The sequence below is a fragment of the Erythrolamprus reginae genome, chromosome 7 (assembly GCF_031021105.1).
Source record: "Erythrolamprus reginae isolate rEryReg1 chromosome 7, rEryReg1.hap1, whole genome shotgun sequence".
Taxonomy (NCBI): domain Eukaryota; kingdom Metazoa; phylum Chordata; class Lepidosauria; order Squamata; family Dipsadidae; genus Erythrolamprus; species Erythrolamprus reginae.
This window is the reverse complement of record NC_091956.1, coordinates 38,865,058-38,883,116: the sequence shown is the minus strand read 5'-3', so window position 1 is coordinate 38,883,116 and position 18,059 is coordinate 38,865,058. Positions and strand designations below refer to the sequence as shown.

The 18,059-nt window shown below is 47.9% G+C and overlaps 2 protein-coding genes across 2 annotated transcripts in view; one reads left to right on the top strand and one right to left on the bottom strand.

Annotated features, from left to right (window-relative positions):
- The window catches only part of LOC139170328 (uncharacterized), a 355,966-nt gene that overhangs the window by 165,276 nt on the left and 172,631 nt on the right, over positions 1 to 18,059 (bottom strand). The window lies entirely within an intron of this gene.
- FBXL5 (F-box and leucine rich repeat protein 5) overlaps positions 1 to 18,059 on the top strand; it is a 151,886-nt gene that overhangs the window by 52,713 nt on the left and 81,114 nt on the right. The window contains 1 exon segment of the mRNA XM_070757367.1: positions 17,715 to 17,904. Within this exon segment, the coding sequence (XP_070613468.1) occupies positions 17,715 to 17,904 (190 nt within the window).

The following is an 18,059-nucleotide window of genomic DNA, read 5'->3' as shown; positions in this document are numbered from 1 at the left end:
CTTGGTGGCCATCTAGTCTGACCCCCTTCTCATTCAGGAGACTTACAGAATGATAGAGAGGGAAGGGAACTCAGTGGCCATCTAGTCTGACCTGACCCACCTTCTCATTCAGGAGACTTACAGAATGATAGAGAGGAAAGGGACCTTGGTGGCCATCTAGTCTGACCCACTTTCTCATTCAGGAGACTCACAGAATGATAGAGAGGGAAGGGACCTCAGTGGCCATCTAGTCTGACCTGACCTCCCTTCTCATTCAGGAGACTCACAGAATGATAGAGAGGAAAGGGACCTTGGTGGTCATCTAGTCTGACCTGACCCACCTTCTCATTCAGGAGACTTACAGAATGATAGAGAGGGAAGGGACCTTGGTGGCCATCTAGTCTGACCCCCTTCTCATTCAGGAGACTTACAGAATGATAGAGAGGGAAGGGAACTCAGTGGCCATCTAGTCTGACCTGACCCACCTTCTCATTCAGGAGACTTACAGAATGATAGAGAGGAAAGGGACCTTGGTGGCCATCTAGTCTGACCCACTTTCTCATTCAGGAGACTCACAGAATGATAGAGAGGGAAGGGACCTCAGTGGCCATCTAGTCTGACCTGACCTCCCTTCTCATTCAGGAGACTCACAGAATGATAGAGAGGAAAGGGACCTTGGTGGTCATCTAGTCTGACCTGACCCACCTTCTCATTCAGGAGACTTACAGAATGATAGAGAGGGAAGGGACCTTGGTGGCCATCTAGTCTGACCCACTTTCTCATTCAGGAGAGTCACAGAATGATAGAGAGGGAAGGGACCTCGGTGGCCATCTAGTCTGACCTGACCTCCCTTTTCATTCAGGAGACTCACAGAATGATAGAGAGGAAAGGGACCTTGGTGGTCATCTAGTCTGACCTGACCCATGTTCTCATTCAGGAGACTTACAGAATGATAGAGAGGGAAGGGACCTTGGTGGCCATCTAATCTGACCCACCTTCTCATTCAGGAGACTCACAGAATGATAGAGAGGGAAGGGAACTCAGTGGCCATCTAGTCTGACCTGACCTCCCTTCCCATTCAGGAGACTTACAGAATGATAGAGAGGAAAGGGAACTCAGTGGCCATCTAGTCTGACTTGACCTCCCTTCTCATTCAGGAGACTTATAGAATGATAGAGAGGGAAGGGACCTTGGTGGCCATCTAATCTGACCCACCTTCTCATTCAGGAGACTCACAGAATGATAGAGAGGAAAGGGACCTTGGTGGTCATCTAGTCTGACCCACTTTCTCATTCAGGAGACTCACAAAATGATAGAGAGGAGAGGGACCTCAGTGGCCATCTAGTCTGACCCATTTTCTCATTCAGGAGAGTCACAGAATGATAGAGAGGAAAGGGACCTTGGTGGCCATCTAGTCTGACCCACTTTCTCATTCAGGAGACTCACAGAATGATAGAGAGGGAAGGGACCTCGGTGGCCATCTACTCTGATCTGACCTCTCTTCTCATTCAGGAGACTTACAGAATGATAGAGAGGAAAGGAACCTTGGTGGCCATCTAGTCTGACCTGACCTCCCTTCTCATTCAGGAGACTCACAGAATGATAGAGAGGAAAGGGAACTCAGTGGCCATCTAGTCTGACCCACTTTCTCATTCAGGAGACTCACAGAATGATAGAGAGGGAAGGGAACTCAGTGGCCATCTAGTCTGACCTGACCTCCCTTCCCATTCAGGAGACTTACAGAATGATAGAGAGGAAAGGGAACTCAGTGGCCATCTAGTCTGACCTGACCTCCCTTCCCATTCAGGAGACTTACAGAATGATAAAGAGGAAAGGGAACTCAGTGGCCATCTAGTCTGACTTGACCTCCCTTCTCATTCAGGAGACTTATAGAATGATAGAGAGGAAAGGGACCTTGGTGGTCATCTAGTCTGACCCACTTTCTCATTCAGGAGACTCACAAAATGATAGAGAGGAGAGGGACCTCGGTGGCCATCTACTCTGACCCATTTTCTCATTCAGGAGAGTCACAGAATGATAGAGAGGAAAGGGACCTTGGTGGCCATCTAGTCTGACCCACTTTCTCATTCAGGAGACTCACAGAATGATAGAGAGGGAAGGGACCTCGGTGGCCATCTAGTCTGACCTGACCTCCCTTCTCATTCAGGCGACTTACAGAATGATAGAGAGGAAAGGGAACTCAGTGGCCATCTAGTCTGACCTGACCTCCCTTCTCATTCAGGAGACTCACAGAATGATAGAGAGGGAAGGGACCTCGGTGGCCATCTAGTCTGATCTGACCTCTCTTCTCATTCAGGAGACTCACAGAATGATAGAGAGGAAAGGGAACTCAGTGGCCATCTAGTCTGACCTGACCTCCCTTCTCATTCAGGAGACTCACAGAATGATAGAGAGGGAAGGGACCTCGGTGGCCATCTAGTCTGATCTGACCTCTCTTCTCATTCAGGAGACTCACAGAATGATAGAGAGGAAAGGGAACTCAGTGGCCATCTAGTCTGACCTGACCTCCCTTCTCATTCAGGAGACTTACAGAATGATAGAGAGGGAAGGGACCTTGGTAGCCATCTAGTCTGACCCACAGCTCAATCAGGAGAATGAAATGGAATGACAGAGATGGAGGGGACCTCAGAGACCATCTAGTCCAACCCTCTTCGCAAGCAGGAGAATTGGTCTTCCGGTCAAATTCTTAGGCTGCTAAATTGGCTGGTGGAACTCCTTGCCTCACAACAAGCTAATCCTTTAAAAACTAATTTGGGAACCCAATCAGAGCAGTCCTCTCAAAAGAGGGTTGGGAGAGACTACTAGGTAGCAAAGAAGTGAAGGCTGGTTGCTATCTGGGGCCCCTTTACGACCTGCTCCTCCTGCTAATCTTTGGAATTTTTACGATGCATGGAGCATTTTTGACAAAAGAAAGTGTCAAGATAGGCAAAAATTTGGAGGCCCGAGACGTGGGGGTAGGGTCCACCCCCGCCCTCCACCCATACACATTTAACAAGAGTTGGAAGGGACCTTGGTGGTCACCAAGTCCCACCCTCTCCTTCCACCCATACACATTTGACAAATTCTGACCTGCTAAATTGGCTAGGGGAACATACTGCGGCCAAACTCCCTCCCCCTCCCACTTCTGGTAACCCTCAAGACGAATGAAGGAGGGGTGAAAAGAGGCATGGGTCCCCAAAGTGGGGGGGCAGGAGGCTTTGTGGGAAAAAACTTGGGGAGGCTAATGATCCTTTCCTGTTTGAAGAGAGAGAGAGAGGTCTGTTCATAATCTGGGCATCTAGATGATCCCATGCCTTCTTCTGCGTTCATGTGGAGAGTCCCCAAAGTGTTTGGGGGCTTTGGGAGCTCTTTCACACACGCACACACAGAGACACACACATGATCAGCAGCAATGAACTTTTGTTTTCAACAAAGCTAAACTCCAATGGTTATCCCATCAATAGATATGGAATCAAAATCACCAAGTACAGAATTTAGTTATAAAAAAAGGAGCATGTGGTAAGCTGTTCCTATATCTCCTTGAAATGCTAATTGTTTTAGGAAACTCCTGTTTCTTTAGTGTGATATATGGTAAAGGGGTCATGAGGTCTATTGCCCCAACTAAATGTGACCCAGTATGCCAATTTGTAGAATGATAACTCCTATCTTTTCCTCACTCTTTTGTTAATTCCTGTTTCTTTGAAGATGAGGAGCTTTTTCACACACACAAACACACATACACACACACAGACATGTTTGTCTTTGGGTTGCGCTCACCCGTTCCGGTGTTTTGGGAAATGTACAACATTAACACTTGATTTCAAATGGAAGCAATGAACACTCACACTTCGGAATGAGTTTGTCCTTTTTATTCATCCTGCTTCTTGCCCAATCTGTGAGTTTTGAGTTAGTAAATCCTGCCCATAGAGTAAACCCACCAGGGACTATCCTTTCCTGAAATCCCTAGCCCACCTGTATCCTCCCAACCACCCAGACCGCATGTCCCAAGGAAAGAGAGGAGGGAGGGGGAAGACCCAATGTGTACCTTATTTCAAAAGAAGTCCCTGCGCCCCCTCCTCTTTTCCTCTCCCCTCTTTCCAAGAAGAGTCATAAAGGGTCCCCATACAGCAAAATGCCTTCACTTCTATCCATTGCTGCTGATAATGTGTGTGTGTCTGTGTCTGTGAGCTCCCAAAGCCCCCAAACACTTTGGGGACTCTCCACATGAACGCAGAAGAAGGCATGGGATCATCTAGATGCCCAGATTATGAACAGACCTCTCTCTCTCTCTTCAAACAGGAAAGGATCATTATCCTCCCCAAGTTTTTTCCCCACAAAGCCTCCTGCCCCCCACTTTGGGGACCCATGCCTCTTTTCACCCCTCCTTCATTCGTCTTGAGGGTTACCAGAAGTGGGAGGGGGAGGGAGCTTTGGGAGCAGTATGTTCCCCTAGCCAATTTAGCAGGTCAGAATTTGTCAAATGTGTATGGGTGGAAGGAGAGGGTGGGACTGGGTGACCACCAAGGTCCCTTCCAACTCTTGTTAAATGTGTATGGGTGGAGGGCGGGGGTGGACCCTACCCCCACGTCTCGGGCCTCCAAATTTTTGCCTATCTTGACACTTTCTTTTGTCGAAAATGCTCCATGCATCGTAAAAATTCCAAAGATTAGCAGGAGGAGCAGGTCGTAAAGGGGCCTCAGATAGCAACCAGCCTTCACTTCTTTGCTACCTAGCAGTCTCTCCCAACCCTCTTTTGAGAGGACTGCTCTGATTGGGTTCCCAAATTAGTTTTTAAAGGATTAGCTTGTTGTGAGGCAAGGAGTTCCACCAACCAATTTAGCAGCCCAAGAATTTGACCGGAAGACCAATTCTCCTGCTTGCGAAGAGGGTTGGACTAGATGGTCTCTGAGGTCCCCTCCATCTCTGTCATTCCATTTCATTCTCCTGATTGAGCTGAGGGTCAGACTAGATGGCCTCTGCGGTCCCCTCCATTCTCCTGCTTGAGCTGGGGGTCAGACTAGATGGCTACCGAGGTCCCTTCCCTCTCTATCATTCTGTAAGTCTCCTGAATGAGAAGGGGGGTCAGTTCAGATTAGATGGCCACCGAGGTCCCTTCCCTCTCTATCATTCTGTAAGTCTCTTGAATGATAGTGGGTCAGGTCAGACTAGATGGGCATTAGATGGTCTCTCTCTCTGTGTGTGTGTGTGAAAGAGCTCCCAAAGCCCCACACACACTTTGGGGACTCTACACATGAACAGAGAAGAAGGCATGGGATCGTCTAGATGCCCAGAGTATGAACAGACCTCTCTCTCTCTGCAAAAAGGAAAGGATCATTAGCCTTCCCAATTTTTCCCCACAAAGCCCCCTGCCCACCCCCACTTTGGGGACCCATGCCTCTTTTCACCCCTCCTTCATTCGTCTTGAGGGTCCCCAGAAGTGGGATGGGGAGGGGGCATTGGAAGCTCTTTCACACCCACAAACACACACCCACACCCACACATACTAATTCTACTCAGGACCCCTCCTCAAGCAGGAAACTGACACAGAGTCATAGAGATGGATGGTACCTCAGAGGCCATCTAGTCCAGCCCTCTTCACAAGCAGGAGAATTGGTCTCCCGGTAAAATTTCTGGGGTGCTAAATTGGCTGGTGGAACTCCCTGCCTCACAACAAGCTAATTTGGGAAGCCAATCAGATTGGTCCTCACAAAAGACGGGTGGGTGGGAGAGAGAGATAGGTAGGATTCTATTAGCAAACGACAAAAGGGAAGACTCGTTGCTGTCTGGGGCCCCTTTATGACCTGTTGTCATGATTATCTGTGGAATTTTTACGATGCCTCGAGGCAGATGCAAAAGGAACATTGGCTGGGGGAACACATTGCTACAAGCTCCTTTCTAAATCTCCCTTTGCATTTCTCTCTCTCTCTCTTTTTCTTCAGGGTCCCTTCCAACACTCTTCCCCCCCCCCACTTTGTGGACTGTCCACATGGACAGAGAAGGGGGTGAAAAGGGCATGGGATCGTCTAGATGCCCACAGCATGAACGGACCTCTTTCTCTCTCTGCAAACAGGGAGGGATCATTAGCCCTCCAACTCTTTCCCACACGCGCACACACTTTGTGGACTGTCCACATGGAGAGAGGAGGGGGTGAAAAGGGCATGGGATCGTCTAGATGCCCACAGCATGAACAGACCTCTCTCTCTCTCTGCAAACAGGGAGGGATCATTAGCCCTCCTATCTTTCCCAGACACACACACAATTTGTGGACTGTCCACATGGAGAGAGAAGGGGGTGAAAAGGGCATGGGATCGTCTAGATGCTCGCAGCATGAACGGACCTCTTTCTTGCTCTGCAAACAGGGAGGGATCATTAGCCCTCAAATCTTCCCCCCCACACACTTTGTGGTCTGTCCACATGGAGAGAGGAGGGGGTGAAAAGGGCATGGGATCATCTAGATGCCCAAAGCATGAACGGACCTCTCTCTCTCTGCAAACAGGGAGAGATCACTAGCCAAGAAAGGTGTCAGACTAGATGGCCACTGTGGCTCCTTCCATCTCTATCATTCTGTAAAACTCCTGAATGAGAAGGGTGGTCAGATTAGATGGCCACTGAGTTCCCTTTCCTCTCTATCATTCTGTGAGTCTCCTGAATGAGAAGGTGGGTCAGACTAGATGGCCACCAAGGTCCCTTCCCTCTCTATCATTCTGTAAGTCTCCTGAATGAGAAGGTGGGTCAGATCAGAGTAGATGGCCACCGAGGTCCCTTCCCTCTCTATCATTCTGTGAGTCTCCTGAATGAGAAAGTGGGTCAGACTAGATGACCACCAAGGTTCGTTTCCTCTCTATCATTCTGTGAGTCTCCTGAATGAGAAAGTGGGTCAGACTAGATGGCCACTGAAGTCCTTTTCCTCTCTATCATTCTGTAAGTCTCCTGAATGAGAAGGTGGGTCAGGTCAGACTAGATGGCCACCAAGGTACCTTCCCTCTCTATCATTCTGTAAGTCTCCTGAATGAGAAGGGGGTCAGACTAGATGGCCACCAAGGTCCCTTCCCTCTCTATCATTCAATGTGTTTGTTTGTGTATGAAAGAGCAAACTGTCCCATTCTTTCCTTCCAAAAGTAGCATTTTGTAACAACTGTTCTGATTGGATGGTGGCGAAGTGTCCCATGTGGCCAAAAGGCTGTGGCTGAATTTGGATTTTTGTGGCCAAAGGGCTGGGGCCAAGAGCTAGGGGCCTTTGGGCGAGGGAGTGAAGGCAGCGGCCGATCAGCTGCTGCGGAGGAAAGAGCTTCATCCAACTGGCGGAGGCTAAATGTCCTAAACCCAAAAAAAGATGGTCCTTAAACCAATCTGTTATTAAGGAAAAGGATTATACATGAAAGATGGAAAAGGAGCTAAAATATTTCTTAGAAATAAATGATAACAGTGAAACAAATAAAGCTAACTTATGGGATACCACGAAGGCCTATATCAGAGGCCTCTCTATATCATATTTAGCTGCCAAAAATAAACAAAAGAAAAGTGAAATGCAAAAACTGCTTCAGAAAGTATCTTTCCTAGAAGGAGAACTACATAAAAATCCACCAGACCAAAAATCACTGGAAGAATTAAATTTGACAAAGCATAAGGTAAACTTACACAATCAAGAGGAATTGGCACAAAAAATAAAGAGTCAAAAACTATTTTATAATCTTGATTTGCCAAGCTGATAGGACAGTAGGACCCAGGCTCTCTTAAATCTTGATCGATCTTCGGGATGGCAACAATCTCTGAAAGCTTCTATGTCTGCAGGATATCATGAGTTAACAGTTATTAAACAGTTTCTCCAAATGCGGCAACAATTCGTTCATATAAATTTTATAAAATTCCCCTGTAAACCCATCCGGGCCCGGTGCTTGGCTTGTTTTAATCCTTTAATTATTCTAGCAATTTCATCTTGTGTAATTTCTGCATTCAATATTTGTTTATCTTCTTCACTTACTATTTTCCCAACTTTAAGGACTCCTTTTTTAAAAAAAATCTTTATTAATTATTTACATTAAAAAAAGAAACAACACAACATTGACAGAAGAAAAAAGAAATTAAAAAATAAAGAAACATACGTACATACAATCAAGACGAAATAAAGCATTATGCTTTATACATAAGAGTATTTTTGGTATAAGAGCTTAATAAGCATACCTGCTGGATTGCAGGATAATTGGTTTTTGCAGCTTACTCATTTATAACAATTTTTTTCTTATTTACTAATACACATAGATCTCCTTAGTTTGTTAATATCCATTTCTCTACCATTCCTTTCATTTCCTCTATATTTATTCTATGGTATAATGGTGCCTTGAAACAACAATATTTACATTTAACAACAGTTTGGTTTCTCTCTCTCCCTCCCCCCCCCCATTTTAATTTGAATATGTATTCACAATAACAGTTTTAGTTATTTGTATAATAATTTGGGGGGTTTTGTTATCCAGACATACCACCTGTCCCAGGTGTTGTGAAATTCCTTGGTATCTTTGTCCTGTAGTTCTTGGGTGAGCTTGGTCATCTCTACTACTTCATATATCTTTGTTATTAGGTTAAACATTGTCGGGACGGTCTCCTGCTTCCAGTGTTGGGCGTATATAATTCTTGCTGCAGTCGTTATATGTAAAATCAAATGTCTATCATTTTTTGTAATTTTATGCCTAATTATTCCAAGAAGGAAGAGTTCTTCTGGTTTTAATGGTATTTTTCCCCTATAATTTGTTCAATCATATCTTTAATTTTCTTCCAGAATTCCTTGACTAGTGGACACGTCCACTACACGTGATAATATGTACCTGTTTTCACTTTGCATTTCTAGCACTTCGGGGAAAGTCTAAGGTACATCTTAGCTAAACGTGTGGGTGGCAGATGCCACCTATAGAACATTTTATATATATTTTCTCTATAAGGAACTGATAGCATTATTTTATAGTTAGATGTCCATAGTTTCTCCCACTCCTGCAGGTTTATAGCATAACAAAAATTTTGACCCCATGCTATCATGGGGCCCTTTACTTCTTCCTCTGCTAGTTCTTGATGTAAAAGGTACTTATATATCTTGGAAATTAACTTTTCGTCTGGTCCAAAAACAATTTTATCTAGAATACCTATTTTTTGAAATCCCAGTCTATTTCTGTCTTCATTGTATCTTGATTTGATCTGGTAATATTGAATCCAGTCTACATTAATCCCTTTTTGTTGCAGATCTTGTTTAGGAATTAAGAGATTGTTCTCATCAAATATTTGATCATATGTTATTATTTTATTCATATTCATTATGTTAGGGTATGTAATGGCTTGGAATTTGTAAGTAATGGGATTTTTGGATTGTTGACCAGGATTCTATTAAACTTTTCCTTATGAGATGCTGTTTAAAATAGGTATAAGATTTATTTTTGTCCCGAATAGGAAAGAGTGCCATCCAAATTTAAGATTTAAGCCCTCTATTGCTAATATTCTCTTCCCCCTGAGAGTTATCCAGTCTTTCACCCAACACAGTGAGGCAGCTAGATAATACAATTTCCAATCTGGGACTCCCATCCCCCCTCTAATCTTATCCTATATTTACCTGCTCCTCTTTGTACAACTCCTCATAATATTTTCTCATTATCTTTTCTAGCTGCTCTTTACCATATCTAACCTCTTCACTAGGGTCTCTCGGTGCTAATATACATGATTCTCCAATGCACTTGCAAGGAGAGTCCAGGATGGGTAATTCTTCAGTCTGATTGGTCGGGACTGAGTTTAATTTAAATAATAGGCAGGTACCGCCCCCCTTAGCCCTCCTGTCTAAAAACTCAGTCGCAGTATAGGGACTCTGAGTTTGTTTCTCTTCAATAAATTTATATTTATTGTTTATTGTTAATTATATGTATTAATTTAATTTAATATTTTGTTTTTTCTCTTCTTTTCTTATCTTGCAGGTGCAGTTGGGGGGAAAAAAAATTGTTTCCTCAGGCAGCCCTGGATTCAAACCTCCAGTGGGTTTATCCAGGGGTCTGCAGCTCCTCCTTTCCCAACCCCACGAGCTGGGCTGGCAGCCTTGTCCCCGGAGTGAGCACCCAGGGAGACTACCTCCGAGGTAGACCCTGGAAGAGAGGAAGGGGTTGACGCCTCGGGAGGGTCCGTCCCGCCCGTGGCGAATAAACCCGAGGACCAGGAGAGGAAGGTCCTCAGTGAAGAGGGGAGCGCGTCTCGCCCCCCCCCCCCTTACCATCGGCGGAGAAAGTCAAATGGGAAGCGCTGAAAGGCTCGACATGCCTTTATAATATGGCAGGGACTGGCAGCGAGGAAAAGCCTCGGCGGTCGCCGTTTGCCTACAGCGCCGGAGGAAGGGCGGGGAAGCCAGGGGAGGCTTCCCGCCCGTTTCCATGACAACAGCCGGCGGCCATTTCTAAGGAGCCCGAAATCGAGCGGGCAGGCCAGTTACTGTCTGAAGGCATCATTGGTTGCCAGGGCAACGGCCCGGCGGCCATGTTTTTTGAGCCTGACGCACAGCAGCGTCTTCCTCAGCAAGGCTGTTTTTCGCGCCAAGTGTCCCCTCTGCCGAGAGACGCGCAGGCGCACAATACCAACCAGCAGTTACTGCCTTAGACGCCATTACTGCTAGCGGTTAGGAGCAACGATTCGGTTGTGGATTCTACCTTTAACAACCTTCGATTGCTGTTCAGTTGCTGGAGTGTGCAGAAGCAGACGATCCTTGCTGTCTCAACCTTTTCGTGAGTTATGGCTGACCAATCTATTCCGGCTGGGGAGGAAGCCAGTGCTACCAGGCCCCCTACCCCCAAGGAAAGGCCCCAGAAACAAAAATCTTCCCAAGGGGCTGCGCTCAGGGAGGCTGAGAAGAGGATTAAAGCGCTGGAGAAACAGTTAGAATCCTCTCAGAGGTCTGGAGGCACGCTTGCGCCTGCTCAGCCCCCCATTTCCATCCCTCAGCCAGCCTCCCCCTTATTTGCACCAGGGGTAGCAGGCTCGGCCTCGGTGAGGGACTGGTCACCGGAAAGATACTTCCAACCCTCAACTTCTTCCAGACAGGATGTCTTTGCATTTGGAAGACAAGCAGCGTGGCCCAGCACATCTACTGCTCCACAGCCAATGCCCCCTCAGGGTGGCCAGACTTCAGCAGCCACTTTCACCCCTACGGCTGCTGGATTGCGCACGGCACAGGATGCCTGGCAAACCATGCCTCAAGCCCTGCAGGACCTGATTGTCAGCGCCTACACACAGGGGCAGGCTAGCGTGGCTCAGCAGCAGCAGGTACCGGCCGGACCTGCTCCGTCGAGATTCAGAGACCCCTGGACGGCTCCAGCCTCTCAATCCATCCTGGAGTCGGGGGAGGAGGATGAATTTTCCAGAGAAGGCTTCAGCGAGGATGAGGATGAGTTATCCGGCGATGAACAGCCACCTGAGCAACCCGCCTTACCAGGCCTGTTCAAGGCCTCACTCTTCCGGGTTCTCCTGAACAAAGCCAGGATCACCATTGACCAGGCTGGTGAGGGAGGTCAAGGGGCTGCTTCTGCTCTAGATCAGCCTACGAGTGGTCTCTTTGTATTTCCAAAACAGGAGACTGTTAATGTTCCATCCTCCCATCTTTTTCTAGAGACTGTACAACGCCCATGGGAAAACCCAGCGACGGGTCAGGGCCCGTCTAACCTGGACAGACGTTTCTACACCTTTGACCAGCACATGGAGGACCTCCTGGAGCTGCCGATAGTGGACAAGCCGGTAACCGGTCTAGTCTCAAATGCCCTAGTCCCTTCAGAATCCCAGGAGGGACTAAAAGCGGAAGACAAAAGGGCGGACAATGTTGTTCGCAGGGCTCACCAGATGTCAGCTTGGGCCGTAAGAGCCGCCTCGGCGGCATCATTCTTTAATAGAGCTACGCTCCTCTGGATAAAGGACATTCAGTCCAGAGTCGATCCGCAGGATGCGAGACTACGCCAAGACTTAAACAAACTGTTGGCGGCCACTGAATTTTCGGCGGACGCAACAGTCAATGCCGCCAAATTCTCATCAAGGGCAATGGCCGCGTCGGTCGCCTCCCGCAGACTCATCTGGCTAAGGAATTGGCAGGCCGACGTGAAGTCAAAATGGGCCCTAGCTTCTTCACCGTTTAAGGGCAAGAAGCTCTTCGGAGACATCTTGGACGATGTGCTAGTGGAGGATAGGGATAAGAAGAAGATTATGCCCAACTCCAGTAAGAAGCAAGGACGGCGTTTTACACCTTACCAACGGCGGCAGTCCTTTCGGAATGATTCCACCTCGACCAACAACCAAGGGTCGAGGCCCTACTTTCAGGGATCCTTCGGTCAGGGTTCCTTTCGCACGGACAGGAACCCACAATTTGATCGCTCCAGGTCCTACCAGGGCCGCCGCCCCTTTAGAGGTTCAGGCAGAGGGTTCAGGAAGACCAAGTGACTTTCTTCCGGACATCCCTTTAGGCGGCAGACTAACCCATTTCTCCGACGTCTGGACCAACACCTCATCAGATCCATGGGCGACTTCAACAGTTTCACAAGGCCTACAGATCGAATTTCTTTGCCCTCCACCTTGTCGCTACCTGCCTTGTCGCGCCCCCTTGGAGATGTCCAAGAAGAGGCTCCTATATCAGGAGGTATCTCACCTACTGGAGATAGGTGCCATCGAGGAGGTCCCTACACCTCAGCGGGGTTTGGGATTCTACTCAGCGATCTTCTTGGTACCAAAATCGTCAGGAGGGGCACGCCTCATTCTGAACCTGCGGAGACTGAACCTCTATGTAAAGTACAGGAGGTTCAGAATGCATTCTCTGCGTTCCATCCTGGCAGCCATCAGACAGGGGGACTACATGACGTCCATAGACCTACAAGAGGCCTACCTTCACGTCCCCATCCTTCCGTCTCACCGGCAATATCTGCGCTTCAGCCTGGATGGAGTCCATTTTCAATACAGGGCCATGCCCTTCGGGCTTTCATCGGCCCCAAGATCCTTCACGAAGCTGCTGGACGTTCTCACGGCAGGCCTCAGGCAGAAGTCGGTGCGCCTAATGGCCTATCTGGACGATATCGTGATTCTGTCCAGATCAAGAGACCTTGCGCTTCAGGACCTGCATCTCACGATCCAGACACTTCAGGACCACGGCTTTTCGATCAACTTCGAAAAAAGCCACTTGACTCCCACAACACGGCTGGCCCACCTGGGTACCAGTATAGACTCCAGGAAGGGCCTTGTTTTCCTGTCCCAGGAGAGGCAGTCCACTATCAGAGAGCTCGTCCGGAGCTTGGCGACACAGCAGTTCCCCAGACTCTCGTCTCTGTCCAAGCTTCTAGGTACACTGGTGTCCTGTATCGACATCATTCCATGGGCCAGGTACCACCTACGCCCTCTCCAGTGGTTCCTCCTACCATACCAAAGGAGAAAGACCAGCCATTCCCACCTTCAGGTGCACCTCGACCCGGCAGTTCGACGGTCCTTACGGTGGTGGATTTCCCCAGCTCTAACAAAGGGGTCACTCTTCCTAGACAAGCATTTTCTGACAATGACGACAGACGCCAGCCTGACGGGATGGGGAGCCCATCTTTCCTCGAATTTGGCCCAGGGCCTTTGGGACCCATCCGACCTGAGAGAAGTCAACATCAACTTCTTGGAGTTAAAGGCAGTTTCCCTGGCTCTCCTCAGCTTCGCGAACCTGGTAACGGGCCACCATGTCCTGGTTCGGACCGACAATGTCTCTACCCGGTCTCACATCAACAGACAAGGGGGGACTCGGTCTCGACGACTGATGAGGGAGTCAGAGTCCCTGTTCAGATGGGCAGAGGCAAATCTGGCTTCCCTGTCAGCGGAGCACATCTCAGGCGTAGAGAACGTGTGCGCGGACTGGCTGAGCCGGGAGACATTAGATCCAGGGGAGTGGCAGCTGGATCCAGCAATTTTTCAGATCATCACTCGAAAGTTTGGGATGCCAATCCTGGACCTGTTTGCTACCCGAAGCAACTCCCAGCTCCCACGTTTCTTCTCCCGCTTCCCGACCCCGGGAGCGGAAGGGGTGGACGCTCTTCGGATACTGTGGCCGCCAGGACTTCTATATGCATTTCCCCCGATCTCCATCATCCCCAGGGTCATGCGAAAGATTCTGGAGCAACGAGCGGAGGTACTGTTGCTGGCTCCATACTGGCCGCGTCGCCTTTGGTTTGCGGACTTGATGCAACTGTCAGTGTCACCCCCCTGGAGGATTCCAGATCACCTGATTTCCCTCTCCCAGGGCTCGATCTCCCATCCAGAGCCACAGTGGTGGCAGCTGACCGTATGGAAATTGAGCGGCAACATCTAAGACAACATCTCTTACCAGAGGCAGTTATTGATACAATCCAGGCGGCTCGCAGGCCTTCGACAAGAAGAATATACCAGGCTACCTGGGTTTCCTTCTCCAGGTTCTGTGAGGAGCGGGAGGTAGATCCACAAAAGGCCTCCCCTCCCCTGGTCCTAAGTTTTCTTCAGGCGGGCCTTGAAAAAGGTCTTGCTCCAAACACCTTACGCCGTCATGTGGCCGCTTTATCCACCATCATAGGAGGGGGCAACTCCCGCCCTCTGACCAGACACCCCTGGATCAGGGACTTTTTGAAAGGGGCAGCTAACATCAGACCACCACCGATCCATCGGTTCCCTTCTTGGGATTTATCCTTGGTGCTACACGCCTTGACGGGACCTCCATTTGAACCCTTTCGCCACATACCTCTCAGAATGTTAACCCTCAAGACGGCCCTTTTGGTCGCAATCACATCCGCCAGGAGGGTCTCTGAGATTGCAGCGTTCTCAATCAGGGAGGATCTTTGCACTTTTCACACGGACAGGGTGGTCTTAAGACTTGACCCAGCCTTTCTACCAAAGATCAACTCTGCTTTCCACAGGGCACAGGAGGTAGTCCTCCCAGACTTCTGTACCCACGGGACTCACCCCTCGGAGCTTAAGTGGCATAAGCTCGATGTGAGACGAGCTCTGAAAATTTACATTCGCAGGACTCAGGGATTCAGAGTTTCGGAGGCTTTATTCGTGTCCTTTGCAACCAGAACGTTGGGCACTAAAGTCTCCCCTAGGACAATCAGCCGCTGGCTTTGTGATTGCATTAGAGAGGCTTACCGGACTAAAGGATCCCCTGTGCCTCAGGGACTCACGGGACATTCCACTCGTAGTACGGCCACTTCAGCAGCCTGGAGCACCCAGGCTTCACTAGAGGACATTTGCAGGGCGGCCACTTGGGCGGCGCCGTCCTCATTTATCAGACACTATCGAATTGACTCTTTCGCTTCCGCGGAAGCAGCGTTTGGGAGGAGGGTACTACAGCGGGTGTGTTCCTTCTCAGAGCCCCCGGTCCGACCTTCTCCCTCCCTTGGTTAATATCTTGGGTATATCCCATCCTGGACTCTCCTTGCAAGTGCATTGGAGAAGGACCGTTGAAACTTACCTGAACGGTCTTCTCGATGCACTGCAAGGAGAGTCCAGACCCACCCAAAATTGGGACCAGGGACTCTTTCTGACAAGGGTATGCCTTTGGGAGTTGTTTTTTTCTAGTTACCTTGAATGTTGAATAAATTTGTGTTAGCTATACTGCTCCTTCGTTTCCTTTAGACTGGAGGGCTAAGGGGGGCGGTACCTGCCTATTATTTAAATTAAACTCAGTCCCGACCAATCAGACTGAAGAATTACCCATCCTGGACTCTCCTTGCAGTGCATCGAGAAGACCGTTCAGGTAAGTTTCAACGGTCCTTTTTATTTCCTCTTCTTCAAATATATTGCCATTTGTTGCATTGATTTTGTCCCCCAGCTCAATATTTTTTGTCGCATCGTCATTCTCATCTTGTTCCATTGGATCGCGTCGTACACTATCGTTTCCTTTTCAATTTCAATAAACTATTCCAATCCGTACTCTTAGTTAATCTCAGCTGCTCTTGTATCAAATCTATTTCCCTTATCTTCATTTCCCTTTCTCTACCCCACCTCTTTCTAATATCTGCTTCCATACATATACATTGTCCCCTCATATAGGCCTTACATGCATCCCACACAATTGATTGTTTAATATCAACCACATCATTAATTCTAAAATATTCACATAACTCTGTCTGCAATTTATCTTTATCTTGTTCACTAGCAGTTTCAACTGCATTATATCTCCAAATTCTTTGATTGCATTCCTGACCTATTTCCAATTTTGCCAAAAGTGGGGCATGATCTGACAACCAAATATTTTTAATACAGTATCTACTTTTTTAACTTGTATATTGCCCACCCTCTTCATTAATATATAGTTAATGCAACTAAATGTATGATATCTTGCTGAATAGTAAGTACCTCTATTTGGCATATCTGCATAGAGATCCACCGTATTAAGTCTATTTAAATGTAACATCCTACTATTTCCGATCCCATTTGTTAATTGCATATTAAAATCTCCTGCCAAAAACGTTGTGCCTCCCGCCACAACCTTCTGTAAGGGCAGAGATAGCCCCCTGCCTTGTGGTCAATCCAAAATGCCCACCAATCATGTGGCAGACCCTGATCACATGTAGTATTCAAAATGGTCACTGACAGACACCGAAGGAGGCTGCATCTCTGCAGCGCTCCAGAAAAAATGCCAAAAAAGAAGGAAAAAGGCAGGGAAAGATTTTAAAAGTTGTCCTTGCCGTTCGGTGGAGGCCCAGGCTATCAGCCCAGCTGCTGGTTGCTTTCCAAAGGCCCCAATGCCCGGCAGGTAAGCGTGGTGGGGGCCAAAGGGCCCACAAATGGGGGGGAGGGTTGCGCAGCACATAGCGAAGGGTCCTAGCGGCGAGGCAGCAACACAAAGGGCCATAAACACCAAAAAGGACCATCAGTAGGCAGGCTATCAATCACAAAGGCCCATAAACTGGCCGCAGTTCGCGCAAACAGAGGGGAAAGGACCATAACAAAATGCAAAGGAACAGAGTCCTCCTTGCAAATTTTCCCTTTTCAAGACCCAGCTGTTTAGTGGTGAGCCAGGAGATCATGGGGAATCCCGTGGCACTGGAGGCTTCTAACAGGCTGCGCTCCGTCCTTTTGGGAATTGGAGCTCCAGCTGTTCATTGATGAGCCAGGCGACTGCGTTATAGCAAATGGCGCTGAAGGCTCCCTTGCATAGGCTGAGCAAAATGCTGCAGCCTGCCCCCACATATCTAAATCTGTTTTGAGTCTCCCTATAGGTTGCAACCCACTCCCCACCCCCTCTTTCATCTGGCAAACTAGGTTCTTTTATGGACCTTCGGCTGGAGGCATGAGCAGCAGCTGGGCTCATGCCCAAAACTGCCTCAACCCAATCACTGTCCAGGTGTTGGGGAGCTTGCACAGAGAAGGGCACTTACTTGTAGGAAATGGATGACACATTCCAAGGATGGATGGATAATCTCTAGGATGGATGGCTGCAAGTGAAAGCATGTGTCCTGGACTCGGACTGAGTCAGAAAGAGCCAAGGTGAGGGGCAAATTTTATAGTTGGCAGACACAGTCCTGATTGGCTGCAGACAAGGTCCACCCATCCTTGGAGACTAGCTCCCCCTACTGTGGAGAATTGGATCTTTTGAATTCATCATTGATTTTTTTAATGTAAAGAATATTTGTTTATAATTCACCAAAACTCTATAACTTTCCAAATATAAGAAAAAATGTAGCATAGAATGTAAGTGAGAACTTTTTCCAATGCTGATCATAGTTATCCCTTAGGTTTTCCAACCAATGTTGATGGAATATTTTACCTATGAAGAAGTGAAGGATATAAAAAAGAAAGTAATAGCACAACACTGCTCACGGAAGGAAACTGTAGCAGAAATACGTAGAGGCATTAGTTTGTGGAATCAAGCAGAAGAACTCCAGAAAGCTTTTAAATATTCTGTGGATGAAAAAGGAGATCATGGTAAGTTTTTAAATTGAAAATAAGCTGTGAATTAAGCTGGATACATAATTCCAAAAATAGCTTTTTTTAAAAAAATGTCCTCCCCCAATCTGTCAACAGCATTCTTTGCCACAGTTCTAGAAGTGTCTCTTTAGAGCTGAATTCTGCTAAGATTG